Source organism: Molossus molossus, unplaced genomic scaffold (assembly GCF_014108415.1).
Source record: "Molossus molossus isolate mMolMol1 unplaced genomic scaffold, mMolMol1.p scaffold_m16_p_1, whole genome shotgun sequence".
Lineage (NCBI taxonomy): Eukaryota > Metazoa > Chordata > Mammalia > Chiroptera > Molossidae > Molossus > Molossus molossus.
In genome coordinates, this window is record NW_023425344.1 from 221,060,904 (window position 1) to 221,077,305 (window position 16,402).

General features: G+C 38.9%; 1 protein-coding gene across 1 annotated transcript; it reads right to left on the reverse strand.

Moving 5' to 3' along the window:
• Positions 1-541: 541 nt before the first annotated feature.
• Positions 542-15,949, reverse strand: ATP6V1D (ATPase H+ transporting V1 subunit D). Its single transcript, XM_036263435.1, has 9 exons — positions 15,740-15,949; positions 10,725-10,842; positions 8,174-8,253; positions 6,547-6,614; positions 5,820-5,864; positions 4,450-4,553; positions 3,580-3,646; positions 2,358-2,436; positions 542-1,221 (listed from the first exon to the last, which is right to left on the reverse strand). The coding sequence occupies exons 1-9, from the start codon at positions 15,778-15,780 to the stop codon at positions 1,080-1,082; spliced, it is 744 nt and encodes a 247-aa protein (XP_036119328.1). The 5' UTR covers positions 15,781-15,949; the 3' UTR covers positions 542-1,079.
• Positions 15,950-16,402: the final 453 nt, after the last annotated feature.

Below are 16,402 nucleotides of genomic sequence, written 5' to 3' on the forward strand. Positions count from 1 at the left end.
ACAAACAAAGAATAGTCTGTAGACTAATCCAAATTTGCTCTCTATGAAAATCTAATGTCTGGAGTCCCCCCCCCCCTTTTCTCATGGCTTAAGGATTAAGTATTGATAAGGAATAATTTGAATGTAATTTTGTGAATGTGTATGGAAAATATGAACCAGGGATTTAGCCTTAATAAGGTAACTTTTCTGACATTTATTGTTAATCCTCCTTTGTACTCTTATCCTGTATCTGCACTCTGTTATTTTGAGATGTCATACTGCACACTGTATTGTAAAAATAAAAAGTAAAATTATATTTCAAATAAAAAAGCCGCTGAGTATTTTCTCTTGCTGTATGTATATCCTCTGCCATTCAAGGTTTCAGCATATCTATCAACCATCCTGTCTTCGGGTTTTTGCCAGAAGTCAGTCCATTGGAACCTCTGGGTGAGAAACAAAAATTTTAAACTTATTCTGCACCATAGGGGAATCCTCCCTATTGGCACAGATACAGGGTTCTGTTTCCTTAACTTTTTTTTTTTTAAAAAAAGGAACAACTTCATTTTTAATCATTTTACTATTTATACCATAGTCACATTCAAATTGGCAAAACTGCTCCATGATAGACAGAACAGAGACCTGTCATGCAAAGTAAAATAAGTGAAGTCTCTCCTAAAGCTTGAGGAGAGAAATACCGCGGGAACACAGAAGGCTGCAGATGGCAGGGCCCCGGGGGTGCGGGTGGGTGGGAATGAAGGGTGCACCAACAGTAGTTGGCCTGAGACCACTGCTGCTTCCTAAGGGGGATTTCCTAATATGCTTGGTAAGCCGATCACCTGTGACCAGATACAGATGGAGAAGGGTGACACTTCTGCAGCGTAAATTCTACAAGTTCCTGGGCCAGTTCTCTAAATATCATCTGTGATAAATGGCTGCTAAATTAGGATTTTGCAAAGGTAATCCAATAAATGGACATCAGGGAAATTTTACAACCAGTGAAACTCTTAGGCCAAAAAGTAAGCAGCCACATGAACCAAACCTATACACTGAACAAAAACGGTGCCATGTTAGGACTTCGGAAAGAACCAGAGCAGGAAGGGTTATTCAAACAGAAGATCCTCATCCTTCTCTTCAGCCAGGAGGTTGGCAGGCTCCGTCACCTCTCCAGCTGCCCTCCGTTTCTCCAAGTCCTTCTCAGTTTTTTCCTTGAGAATCTTTTTCTTCTCCTGTATTTTCTTTAACCTGTAATGTAAAGGAATTTTCTGAATGCTATTTCAGTACTAAGTAGATTTGCTTTCTTCTAGGTTTGTAACAAGAATAATAAACACAAATCAGAACAAAACTTTACTCTAATTTCAAATTCAGTAATTTATTTATAGCCCATTAAAAAAAGATTTGAGGTAGAATACACAAATTTTAAGCTAATAACTGACTTCAAAAGCTCCTATCCCAAGGTAAATGCACTTCGAAATCCATTCCTCGATAATGGAACGATTTTGAGCCTTCAGACATTTATTGAAATTTTGTATCATTCCATTTGGATCACCACAACCCTGAATATCACTGAAGGACAGAAGCTAACCTTTGATAATTAAGATTATAAACTATATTCAGACACCACTCCAGTTCAAGGGGACCATGTCATGTCTTCCCTGAATATGCCTGCCTTCGCCTGTCTCCCACTTCTCTCAGCCTGGCACACTGACCCCTGTACACCACCTATTTAGTATTTATTGTCCCCACTAGCTCGAAATGTTCATAAACAATTATGTACATGCATCATTTCTCTCCAAGCACTGCACCAATTCTCTAATGGTATGATTTAAACTATTAGGTAATGTCCCCCTCAGGAACATATTCAATATGCAATACATACTGGTTGATTAATTCCAATTTCTTTTTATGTGGGTGTGTCCCACATAAAGCAGTTTCATTTTTAAAAAAATAATCAAGTCTATTGGCCTGGCAGGTGTGGCTCAATGGCTGGGCATCGACCCATGCACCAAGAGGTCGCCAGTTCGATTCCCGGTCAGGGCACATGCCCAGGCTGTGGGCCCAGTCCCCAGTGGGGGACATCCAGGAGGTGGCCAATCAATGTTCTCTCATCAATGTTTCTATCTCTCCCTTCCTCTCTAAAATCAATAAAGAAAAAAAAATAAGTCTATTAATAGTTCCTCTGACCAAAGGTTTTGGAGATACAATGTTTTAGGTATGCAAAACCTGGCATAGACCAGCCTTCATAGCCTTTGGCAATATTTCTTGCTTATATATCAATAAAATGCAAGCTGTGCCAATTCTAAAGAACAGAAGCCAACAAGTCTCTCGGCATATAGAGACTTTGGAATATGGAAAACAGAAAATGATCAATTCCAACAAACCTATAGAACTCTTCTCGCTCTCTCTCATCCAGCTCTGTGATGATGTAAGCAAGAGTACGTTCAATCCGGGGAATGATGACTAGGATTTAAAAATATATATACACGTGAGTATCTCAAACCTCCTTTTGTCAAACTGCCAGTGCTCATCTGCATACCAGTTACTTATTTTTTCTAATTATAAAATCAGTGTACATTTAATGCATAAAACTTAGAAAACAAAAACAGAAAATAAAATGAAGTATAACCCAACCACCCTAAAGTAATTACAATAAACATGTTGGTATATGCCTTTCTAGTGTCTTTTCTGTAGACAGATAACACTGGACCATGATATATATGACACTGAATTTATATGCATACATAAAATTGAACCACAAGTGTTATTTTAAATATTAGAGCAATCAATCTACTGTTGACAAATGGAGCATCGAGGCAGAATGTAGTAAGCTGAGTTTTGTGTCAATCATAAGGTTCTGTTTTACATAGAATTTGCCTATTCTACAATGTGAACTTGAGAGTTGGAACTATTATCCATTTTGTTTTGCTTGCAAGTCCATGTACAAGGGCTGGCACCAGCAAGCAGTCAGGAAATTTGTTTTAAGTTGTTAAAAACTGAGATAACTTCCTCTTTAATACTAATAGAGCCTAAACAAAATAATTTATTTGCTATTCAAATTTTTCTCCTTTCTTACCTTAAAACGGAAAAAAAAATTGTTCCTTTAATGAAAACTGAGTTTCTTAAGCAAAAAGCATTATACCAACACTAACCAGTCATAGTTTTAAAATAATGAAATAACAGAGATGGAAAATAATGCATCAAATGGGAAAATTTATTTTCAGATATCAAGGAGAACACAGGACATTATTTCTATAGGACATAGGCTTAAGGGAGAGGGACTTAAATAATGTGTTCAAAAAGATGCATCATTCACTCAATTATTGGAAAGAACTAAAAACACTATAGCTCTTGAGAAATAGTTTCCACCTCTTACCCATGTATAACCAGAAATGAATAAAATACTCCACAATTCTGAACTCACCACTTTCGTATAGCACCCTCCAAATCATACATCTACCAAAGCACGTAGAAACCCCTTACTGTACTACCCACCCTGGGCAAGGTCTTACCACCTGGAAGTCAGTGCCTGATCCTAGCAGTTGTACAACAAAGGTAGAGGCACGGACAGTGGATGAACAAAAAGCCTCAGAGGCTTGCACTCACCATGTTCAATGGCATTTACACGCCTGTTGGTAATCTTAATAGCTTCATCCAAAGTAACAAAGGAAGTCTAAAATAAGAGGACAAATAATGTAAGCACAAAGTCTTCCTAAATGTCCTCTGTGCACTTGGCTCCATGCAGATGGCACTTGTAGAGAACTGGAAACTAACACCCTTCCCTTCAACATTAAAAAAAAATTATTGTGAGATTTCCATAGAGCTAACACTATCTCCATGCTATTATAATTTACTTTAGACTTACCTAAAGTTATAAAAATGGCAAAAGGATTTAATCATGCATGAATGACCTAGACACACATTAACTGGCCACAAGGGATAAAACTGCTTTCACACCCTGGCCGGTTTAGCTCAGCGGTTGGAGCGTCGGCCTGTGGTCCAGAGAGACCCGGGTTCGGTTCCCACTAAGGGCGCGTAGCTCGGTTGCAGTTTGTCCCCGACCCTGACTGGTCATGTGGGTGGCAGCCACTCAATGTGTCCCTTTCACGTCGATGTTTCTCTTTCCCTCTCTCTTCCTCTCTCTCACTCCCACTCTATCTGAACAAAAAGTGGAAAAAGATGTTCTCAGGTGAGGATAAAAAAAAACACAAAAAACTGCTTTCATGCATATACCATATTATATTTGCATTTAGATCTGCTGGTCTCATTCAGCAGAGTGAAACTACAACCACTGCACATTGTGTTACAAAAGTTGGTGCAGAAGCCACCATTTCATAAATCCATACTTCTTTGGCTTGTTTCACAGAGGTCATGGAGACATTCTGAAGTACTGACTGCATAAGCTCTGAGCCAAGGTCCGAATCTCCTGCACTCAAACATTAGGAATCAAACATTCTCCAGCAATTCTCTACCTACCTGCAGCGAGGCGAGTTCCACCAGTAGTTCCACTGCTTTGGCATAATTCCTCTTTAATTTAGCCAATTGTTCCCCACCTCTGGCTAAACCAGTCAGTTCATAACCTGAAAGAACCAGTCAGACAATAATAGTAATTACAGAACAATAATATTCCCCCTAAAACCACCCTAAAAAAAGAACAATGACAAAATGGGAAAACAAATTCACTATCTCTATTACATGCAAATATGAAGTGCCCATCTCACTCTGCAAACACTCTAGGACATCATGCTGAATAGTACCCACAAGGACGCTATTCTAACTACAGAAGTTTTTAACCTACCCTCACTCACCAGATTGCTGGATTAACCAACGCCACCCTTCCCTTTGTAGACCATACTGCCTGATGCCCTAGTACAATGACTCTATTAACACGTCATTGTTATTCAGAATACTGTACTAAATATTTTATATGAACTGATGAAAGACAAGTGCCAAAAAAATAATGTTGTTTCCATTTTTAAAAATCTGATTACTGCCCTGGCAGGTGTGGCTCAACGGTTAGAGCACCGGCCCAAAGACCAATGAGTCATGGGTTCGATTCCGATCAAGGGCATGTACCTCAGTTGCGGTTTGTCCCCGGCCCTGTTTGGAGTTGTGCGGGAGGCAACCAGTTGCTGTGTCTCTCTCACATGGATGTTTCTCTCTCTCCCTCCCACTCTATCTGAATAAAAATGGAAAAATATCCTCAGGTGAGGATTAAAAAATAAATAAAAATCATTACTTTGGACAGACTCAATAAAGATGTTTTACTACTCCAAAAAATGCTATCAATTTAGGGAAGGGTAAGACAATTATAAAAAAAATTAAGAGCAGGTTATAAAAACCTAGGAAGATTCAGCATTCAGATTGCATCACAGAGTCCAAGATCTTATTCTACTTCAAGGAAACCCAAACTGGAAATTATAAACAATGCATTATGGGTGTGGTTTATGCAGAAAGACAACGTGGAAGTCAAATCAGTGAACGCATATGCAAAGAAAGGCCATGAGCTTCTATTTTTAAAATGTTAAATGAGCCCTGGCCAGTTTGGCTCAGTGATTGGAGCATCGGCCTGCGGACCAGAGAGTCCCAGGTTCGGTTCCCACTAGGGGCACATACTAAAATAAAATAAAATAAAATGTTAAGTGACTGTACATATATATGTTTCTAGGTTGAAATAAAATAGTTTAATACATATACAATGTTTAATGCCTCCTGCCATAACACTTCTTTGATGAACTGCTCAGATAAGGCTCTAACACTAGAACCACCAAACTCAATCTTGCACCATTTTCCAGAACAAGGTTCATTTAAAGAGGAATCAGGAGAACCCAGAAACACACACTTACTGTCAGTTCCTTCGTGGTAATGTTCAAACACTGGCAAAGTAACACCTGTTAAACACAGAAAAAGTCAACATAGTGTCTGGAATTATAACTGGTTTCGGAATGAATTTAGGAACCTGCATTCTTAAGTGTTCAACCCTATTCAAAAATTAAGTTAACATGAGTAATAAGGGATCTGGCTGTTACAGTGAGGTTTTTTTTTCTCTTTCAGCTTTGAGGTATACTTACTATACAAAAAAATGCACATATGTAATGTATACATTTTGATGAGTTTAGATATATAGATACACCCCATCATACATAGCATCATCACAATCAAGGTAAGAAACACATCCATCACCTCCAAAAGATTCTGTGTGTCCCCTTTCCTGTGTGTGTGTGTGTGTGTGTGTGTGTGTTTCTGTGAAGAACTCTCAACATGAGATCTACCCTCTTAACAAGTTTTTATGTGCACACCACCATACTATTCTACTGACACTATACAGTATAGCATATCTCTAGAATGTACTAATCCTGTATAACCCGAACTTTATATGCATTGAACAACTCCTCACTTCCCCTACCCCAACCGCCTGGCAACCACCAGTTACAATGGTTTAACATGTAAAGCCGATCAACTTGTTCTAAGTAGAAAAGATTAATTTGGATATTGAGACATGGCTGTATAAACGGGTTAATTTTAAAACGTCACCTTTCCTCCCACAATGGTTCTAAAGGATTGAAAAGTTACCTGCTACATTATCTTTCTTTGCTCGAATCTTCACTTGGGCTTTATTTACATTTTGGATAACTGTGGTGCTGCAGGGGAAAAAAAGGCCTCGGTTTAGTTGAGTTTTTAGAGTAAAAAACAGAAGCAGTGTCTGATTTTAACAAGAGTACAATGTCACAATTCAGTATGTTTTGATCATTGTCTTTTTCCAGAAAAGAAAAATCACTACTTCCAGATGAGGGCCTCAGAGAGCCAAGAATGAACAATATTAAAAAAATTAGCACCTGGTCAGTGTGGCTCAGTGGTTGAGTGTCCACCCATGCACCAAGAGGGCACAGGTTTGATTCCTGATCAGGGCACATGCCCACGTTGTGAGCCAAGTCCACAGTGGGGGCATGTAGGAGGCGGCCAGTAGGTTTTCTCTCTCATTGATGTTTCTATCTCTTTCCCTCTCCCTTCTTCTCTCTCTCAAATCAATAAAGGAAAAAAAAATTCTTTTAAATTAGCCATAAAACAACAACAAGGAATGATTTTAAAGTATGCAGATTACTTGAGTTTTTAGTCAGACATGTGGGATTTTCATTCTGCTAATGTAATTTAGAGAAAACTGTCCTTCCTTTTAGGTTTGCTGTTCAAACCCTTTAATTTGGCTAAGCAGGAGTACAATTCCTTTATCCTAGAACTTATCTAACTTCCATCTGGTTTTGTCTGATTCCTCATTTTTATCATAAAAATAAAGTGTTTTCCCCATAACCACCCTGAAGCATTCATATACCACTTACACACTATTGATTCCCTCCCTCCCTGGAAAAATCAATGTAAGTTGTTATGCTATCAACATTGGCAAAACTTAGTCTATTACTTCAAAGGCCTTATGCCCCTCAGGCTGTAAGACCTGCCCACCATGTAATATGCCTAGATAGATAATAAAAACTAAAAATGAAGGCATTGTATCATTGGGTAAAGAATAAAATCAAAACCCCTGAAATAACTTCCACCTCTGTCCCTAAAAAGCCATTTGACTCAAGAAGGCAATGGACTTAAACTGAGAATAACTACCTCACAGGATTATTTGGAGAATCACATAACATGGAAATTGGCAAAACCCCTTTGTAAAACAATAACTAAAGATTTTGTATGTTTTTTAAAGCATATATTGACATGACAAAAGCCATAAAATTCATGCCCTTTAAACGACCAATTCCATCTTTAAAAATGTATCCTAAGGAAATAATTCAATAGGAACAAAAATACATATGCATGAAGATGTTCATGGCAACTTGAATATTCCAAAAATCTGAAAATAAACCCAAAGGCCTTCCATTAGGGGAAAAGGTTAATAAATTATGGTACATCTAGAGGAAGATTATGCAGCTAAGTGAAAACAAGGAAAAATGTTTATGATTAAATGTTAAATGAAAATGGACTATAAAATAATAAGTATCCTGTGCCTGCAACTATGTAACAGATATATGTGGGTAGTAATAATGACAGTGGTGTTAAGGTGATGGGGTTAAAAGTGTCCTTTCTTATTGCTAGTATATCAATTGTCTTTAATGCTGATATTTTAAATTTAAAGTGGTTTTAAATGGAATTATGAACATAAAAGCACTTTGATTTTTCAAAACACCCTATATAGTATTCTTACCTGAAGTCCCCTGCTGTGAACTTGGCTTCAGCAAGTGAAAAGGCAGCTTCTCTCATCACTTCACCCATCAACATTTTAGTCTGAAAAAGCATAAACCAATAGCGAATTCAACTAAGTTTTTTACAAGAAAAAATCATAATCATGTTCCTTTAATAACCATCAGTACTTTATGTCAGGTATGCTTGTAAACATTGATTTGACAATGATAAAACAAAACAAAACAAAATTTCCAATTTTGAACAGTTTTGGTTATGGTCACTAACCATATTGCAAAACCATGAGTTTTATCACTAAACCATCAAAATAAAGACATGAAGAAATAGAAAACTGAATCTTTACTGTGGGACTGTTATTTCTGAATAGGTCCATGACGACTTGCTCAAATTAATCTCCTAAATTCACTACAATGCAATCAAAATCCAAATAGCATAGTGATTCTAAAATAAATCTGGAATATTTAACATTTGAGAATATCCAATACTTTTTTGAAAGAGAATAATTTGGACAGGTGGGTAGAGTTATGTTACCAAGTATTAAAAATATATAGCTATGATAAGGATATAAATCTCATACTGGGATGATAAGTCAATGAAATGAATTAGGGAGTTCAGAAACAACCCCAGGACTATACTGGAATTTAGTAGTATAATGGGACGATTCAACTGGCCATCCATTTACAAAATGATAAAGCTAAATCCCTACCTTCTCACATAACCCCTCCTCCAAACACACACACACACACCAAAAAATCCAGAAATTATTAAAGGTAAAGGTTTATTTTCAAAACTATAAAATAAAATAGATTATTTTCCTAACCTTTTTAGGGCTTTCTAAGCATAATGTGTAACCCAAAAGCTATATAAAAGAAAAGACTAATGGATTTGACAAAAAAAATAAGATAACATTTTAAAGAAAGTTAGACTTTAAGAAAATATTTTTAGCATTTTATACACTAACTTGAATATATACAGAACTTCTACAAAAAAAATAAGAGGAAAAAATCAAATTGCCAGTAAACAGGAAAAGAAGGTCAACATCACAAATAATCAAAAGTAGTACAAACTAAAATAAGATAGCAAATTTAGCCCAATAAGATAGGCAACACATAAAAAAATACCCAATTAAGAAGAATTTAAGAAAATTAGGTCCTCTTATTAATCATTTAATAGGAATATAAATTAGTATAACAATTTGGAGGGTGATTTGGCAGTTATCTACTAGACATTTAAATAATTCTTCAGAATCTCAGATTCTCAGATGTGTATGTGTAGCATACATACACATAAGGATTTAAAGTACTCTTCCCCACAAAATGGTGAAACTACATATTCATCAAGAAACAGTTAAATTCCATTATCCATGAGGTGGAGTACCATTCAGCTCTTATAAAGAATGAGACCAGCCCTGGCCGGTTTGGCTCAGCGGTTAGAGCATCGGCCTGCGGTCCCGAGAGACCTGGGTTCGGTTCCCGCTAAGGGCATGTACCTCGGTTGCAGTTTGTCCCCAGCCCTGGTTGGGTTGTGTGGGTGGCAACCACTCGATGTGTCCCTTTCATGTCGATGTTTCTCTTTCTCTCTCTCCCTCCCACTCTATCTGAATAAAATATCAAAAAAAAAAAAAAAAGTCCTCGGGGAGGATAAAAAAAAAAAAAAGAATGAGACCAATCTATATGTATTGACATAGAAAGCTGTCCACATTCTGCCATGGAGTGAATGAAGGGGAAGTGGGGCAGAAAATGTTTTATATACATATAAAATAGATGCATGCATGTTTGTTACTAAAAGCATCTGTGTGTGGTCATACAGCCACGCATGATACTCTTGGTGTATGCTTTACAAAAGCAATGCTTTTAGTATGTGCTACCAAAGAGAGACTGAGAGGTTGAGAGAGAAAGAGAGAGAGAAGGTGGAAAGGATATAAACCAAAGTGTTACAAAGAACTCTGGGAAATGAAAGGATAGCTGAGGCTAGGGTAGGGGAAATGGGAAAGAACCTTCACTTTTTTATATATTTCTGTATTCACATCATTTATGAAAAAAAAAAAAATTTTGAGTTAAAACATACTAGGTGCCAGTACTGTTCCAGGCACTGAAAATACATTGCTGAAAAGACAAATTCCCCCTCTCATGGAACTTCAAATAAGGAAATGTGACAGAAGTAAATGTGGTGGTCACTTCAGATTGGCTGAGCCCCGATGGCCTCTCTAAAGAGACCAGATGGCCAGAGGAGCTAGTCATAAATTCTGAGGAAAGAGCATTTCAGGCAGAAGAAACAGCAAATGCAAAGGCCCTAGAGGAAGATGTTAGGAAGATTATGGCAAATGAGGTCAGAGAGGCAGGCAGGGGCCAGATTACATCAAGTGGGGCTCATGAAAGGAGTAAGGAGTTTGGATTTAATGAACTATGTGAAACTCAGTACTTTATAATGGTATTTTTACTTCTGAAAGAAAAAATTCATTAAAATAACAAAGAAAAAGTAAAATGTCACAGCCATGCTGGATTTTCCCTAGATATTTCTAAAATAAATACTGTTCTAAGCAAAGTTCATTCTACCTCTATGATCTTTTTTAGGATCTGTCGAAATCGAAGCGTTAAGGCATCAGATTTTTTCTTCAGGAGGTTTCGACCTGTCTGTGCTCCTTTTAATCGAGCCTTCATGATGGTCTGTGCCCTATATAAACAAAGTTAAAGACATTTATTCCCACTGTTTAAAAGAAATAAAATACCTCCCCAATACAATAATGTTAAAATTATGCTTTATTCTTTGATGTCATCAAAATAATATATAGTATTTGTAGCTGACAGGTTTAATTGGTTTCTCAATATTGCAGATTTCCACCCTCAAGTGTTCCATAAATGAGAGGTTCATTTATTTAAAACGAAAACAATGTTTTAATCACTATCTGGCATAAATATTTATTAAGTTGTAATCAAGTTTATCAGGAGCTCTATTTTATGATGCCAGCATAGTTTAAATATTTCTTTGATTTGTAAATTGAAACAATATCTGGTTCCATTAGAAGTGTAGTAAGGGTTTAAAAAAAAACCTGCCCTGGCCAGTTAGCTCACTGGTTATAGCGTCGGCCTGAGGACCAATGAGTCACGGGTTCGATTCCGGTCAAAGGCACATACCTTAGTTGCGGTTCGTCCCTGGCCCTGGTTGGGTTGTGCGGAAGACAACCAGTCAATGTGGCACTATCACATCGATGTTTCTCTCTGTCTCTCTCTTTCTCCCTCCCTCCCTCCCACTCTATCTGATGATAAATAAAAAGTATCCTCAGGTGAGGAATAAAAAATTAGAAAAAAATATCTGTCCACTAATTTATATCAAAATTCAAAATGCACTTACCTTCAGGACCAACAATTCCACTTTGAGGAATTTATCCTACAGATCTACTCCCACATGTATACAAAAACATGTACAAGGTTAAGGATGAGTAGTCCAGCATCATTTATAATAGCAAATGGGTGGAAATGTCCCATAACTTATGGTTCATAATACAATGGAATGATATGCAGTTATAAAAAAAAAAAAAGTAGGCCTACATGTGCTTCCTATATGATATTGTTTTAGCTATGCAAAGCAAGGAGGGATAAATATGCTTAAATAGATAGAGAATAGATAAGAAAGGATTCACAGAAACTGATTAAGTTTCCTTTGGGAAATAGGGCTGACTGAAAAAATTAGATTTACTTTTACTACTATATTCTTTTGTATCTTCTGCATTTTATTTCACAACCTTTTATTACCTTTTCTTTTAAAAGTACGGCACTAAAGTGTTTTGATATCAATCAACACCCTACTACCAATCACTTTAATTTGCAAATTCCTTTACATAACAAATGAATATAACAAATTAGGTAACAAATGACTCTGGGTAACTTATAAATGACATATCTAACTAATGACTCCTGGTAAGTGACAAGCTACAAAAGTCTCCTACCTCCTATTTCAATCTTTTCCCATCAGAACCCCCAATACCAAAGTCAAGAAACCAACAGCAGAAATTGACATTTCTATTCTTGCCAGATAAAATTTAATAATGGGGGGAAAAGTGGGTAATAAGATTCAACAATAGAGTAGCTTAGATACTTAAAGTGATTTGTTTAAGGGGATATAATTTCATATGAATGGTGTTATAACCAAAGGCAACATAGTATTAATGGATCTTTTGGCTAATTCTTAGATTATATTGAAATCTTTTACCATAGAGCTAAGGTTACTGAGAAAATTCTATAGCTGGAAGGAGCTTTAGACATTACCTTGGAAGTTAAGAAAATGGGGCTCAGAAAAAAATGAAACAACTTTCCCACAGTCATTCAGTAAAGGCAGAGCAGGACCTGAACCAGATTTCTGACTCCAGTGACTTGCCCAAGGGTTAAACCTAGGTCCACTGAACCCCAATTACATGGGACACTGCCTCCCTACAGATTATAAATAGCACCAGATGAACAGTTCTCTCTCTAGCTATCAGGGGCTGACTTTGCACTGACTGAAGGTCTAATCAAGTGAAGCTGGTTCAGTTTCCTGCCTGAGCAGGACCTGGCCACTCCAATGTGTACATTTAAACATACTGCATTGTTGACACTAACCACCAGAATTTGGGCTCAAAGAGTTGGATCAAATTTAAGTCAAATCCTAGTACTGCAGATTTCAGAAAGTTCACAGTAAAAAGGCAAACTGGTTGATAACATTGGTAGCATGTTATCATGTTAACATGATAGCATGATTACTATGCTAATTTCATTTTATTTTATCCTCACCAGAGGACATTTTTAAATTCATCTTCAGATAGAATGGGAGGGAGAGAGGGGGGAAGAGAGAGAGAAACATTGATGTGAGAGAGACACATCGACTGGCTGTCACCCACACAACCCCAATCCGGGCCCGGGGACAAACTGTAACCGAGGTTCGTGCCCTTAGTGGGAACCAAACCCCGGTCTCTCTGGTCCATGGGCCACCACTCTAACCGCTGAGCCTAACCAGCCAGGGCTTACCATGCTAATTTTAATTTCCTCCTAGGTAATGGCATCCCTGTAAAACAAATTTTTACTCTTGATACTCAAAGAGTGACTTGCCCAAGAGCTTATAGCCCTTGTAGGTATAACCTGGATTTGAGATTTCTGTGGACTCCAAATCCTTCATGGCTCTTTTGATTCCATCCTAAACTTGTTTTTCTCTCTCTGGTGCCTAAGTGGATGTCAGTCCCATTTCACAGGCTAATACCAAAAGCTGGAACTGTCTGAAACAGAAGTCACTAGTGTATTTTCTAGCCTACCTCTTACAAAATCTGTACTTTTACAAGTTTCAGAGCTGCTCAGCCCTACTCAAAAGTGTCTGACCTTCAGCTAGGATGATTATTTGTTTCCAGATGAATCAAAGGCATCTGACTACATGACAAAGTACCTGCACTAAGCCTTGGGGAAAATATTTAGAAAAGCCATTACTTCCTGCACCTGATTTTCCCCTTAAACAGCAAGGTGGGTACTCTCAAATAGCAATTTTTACCTTCACATACCTGTCATTCTTCTTGTCTAAGCCCAAATAAGTCTTTTTTCACCTCTTAGTCTTAAGGTAAAACAAAAAAATGTTAACATTCTGACTATTATCTAAGATTAACACAGTCAAACTTGAGTTGAAGTGGTGAAAACAGATTTTATTCAGTAACTACTGACAGTAGGGGAAAGAGTTGTGTTCCATTCTGACTTGTGCAGAGGCTATGGGCATTTTAAAGGATAAATGAGGTGGGGGAGGAAGAGGAGACACAAGTAGAATCAGGGAAGTGAAAAATTACAAAGGGCTGGTCAGTGAAAATGCAATTAGGCCAGTGGTGTCTGCTGGCAGGCAATTATGGAAGTTAGGAATCTATCCTCACAGACAGAGGCCCCATCTTTCCTGATGATTACATTTCAAAGAAACAGTTTTCAGGTCCTTGGGAAAGATACTTCTAATTTGTAGGACAGAAATATAAATCTCAACAAGAAAAGAAAGGATTCATAATTGTAAGCCCTTTTCAGTAAATGCCCTATGAAAGGAAGGTCAGGGATCTGCCATCAGGTGTTGGCTAGAACAAACAGTAAATTCTCCTGAGAGTACTGAGCTCTCTCAAGCAGACATTTTAATGGGGGGCTGGTGTCATCTAGCAATACAACCTTGGGCTGCTAGAGCTATGCTAGAGTTTGGCTCTCTCAGTGCAGAGGTTTGGACAGTTGGTCATCAGATGCTGGAAATTCTGCAGTTCTCACTACCTGGGAGTAGTCTTCATCCTTATCTATTTCACAGGCGCTGCCTTTCTCCACAACTGACTTGATTCCCACCTAGTACAGCTATTAGAAAGTCAGCAGGTGAAAGTAAAAAAAATAAACAAAAAGCCAAAAACTCCTTCATTTCATTTAGAGCTGTAGCTACCCAGGCAGAGACAGACATCTAGATTTGGGATTTGAAAATAACTCTTTTATTTCTCAGATTCTCTGAGAAAAAGGCCAGGATGAAGAAAAACGACAGAATACTTCCAAAGAGATAGGACCTCAATAAAAAAAATAAAAAAAAAATTTAAAAAAAAAGGTCTAAATGTCAGAACCAAAACTGATTTTCTGCTCCTCACTAAAAAAAAAAGAAGAGGAAGAGGAAAAGGGGAGGGCAAATAAGAACAATCTTTACTTTGCACACATTGTTCGGTACACTTGAGAAAACCTCAAAATTTTCTTTACAGGCTGGCCAAACACCTGGGGCGATATGCTATTTCTCCTGCCAAAGAAATCAGGCCAAAAGAGAAAGGCAGCTCACAACTGAGCACATTCCAAAACATGGGTTCATTCAAGGAACATTTTTTGTGAGCTGTCTATGGACTCACTATGGAGACACTCTCTTATCCTGGAGAGAGCTCACAGGCCAGTGGGAAAGCTATATAAACAAATACTATCCGCTTTGCAACGTGATGGGTAATATTGAGAGAGGTCTGAACAGGGTGCAATGGTGATAGAGCAAGAGGAGTGCCTCAGACACTCAGGGCTATCGTCCCACCGCAGGTGACATTTCATGGGATCTCGGAAAAAGACTACGGGGATCTAAGATCGAATCTGACGTCCATGCTTGGGCATCTCAACACCCAAATTCGCTGAGGAGTCTCTTCTATATGCTTCCCACCGCGGTTAACTTCCCTTCTCAATCCACTTACATGGCTTGTTGTCCATCTCTCTGCTAAACTGAGCGCTTTTAGGGCGGGAGTGGCGACGATTCATAGTTATATAAACCCAGTGCCCGGTTCAAAAGGTAGTGTGGAATGAATGGCTCGATTAATCAGTAAGGCCAGCGGACATCCACAAAAGCCCGCAGGCCGGGCACCTGTTCCTATGGGCTGGGACCGCTCTGACCAGTCCAGCCAACTCGGGAATGCGTGAGGGGCCGTCAGGAAGCCTCTCCCTGCACTCACGAAAAGAGACCGGGAGAGCTCAGGATCCGCCCAGAAAATTAGGAACCTCGCTTCTGGTCCAGGGTACGGAGGAAGCGAGAATCCGCCAGACGTTCCTGAACCTAATGAGGGCCGCTCGTCCATTCTTTTACTTACATTCGCGAGGGAAAGATTTCTATTCGATCTTTGCCCGACATTCTGACGACGACGGTGCGGCTCGGGTTCCCGGCCCGGCAGGCGTGGTAGCTACAGATGCAGCCACAGTAGCTTCCCCTACTGGAGTCAGCTGGTTGTGTCACTTGACCACCTACCCCCCGCCCCCCTCGCGTTGCTAAGAGGCCGCCGGGATACGCATTTTTCACTTCCGCTTCCTGTTGGCAAGGGAGGTGGAGGGGTGGGGGTAGGAGGGAGGGGAGGACCTAAAGAAGGCGATGCCCGGATGTTGAGGCGCGCGCACCACGGGACGACCCCCCCCTCAATTCCGGTTCGCTTTCGAGCCCCTCCCGCTCAGCTCCCAAGCGGCTGCGCAAAGGCTCTGCGAGAGTGAAGCGAAAGAACAGGAGAGGAGAGTACACTCCTTCTCTTTTTCCGCTTGTCATCTTTAGTCACAGCGCCACCTCATGATTGACCGAAGCTTTGAGAGAGGATTTATTCTTCAGGGGCAAGGAATCAGAGTCCTACCTCTCCCCTGAGCCTTGAGTATTACTTGTCAAAAACTAAAGAAAGCTTTGAGAAAGCGTAATTTTCAGGCCTTCTTGTGATCTATGCTTTCCCTTGTTCTCGGAGGACCTGGACTCTATGGTCAGTGACGAAGAGGGG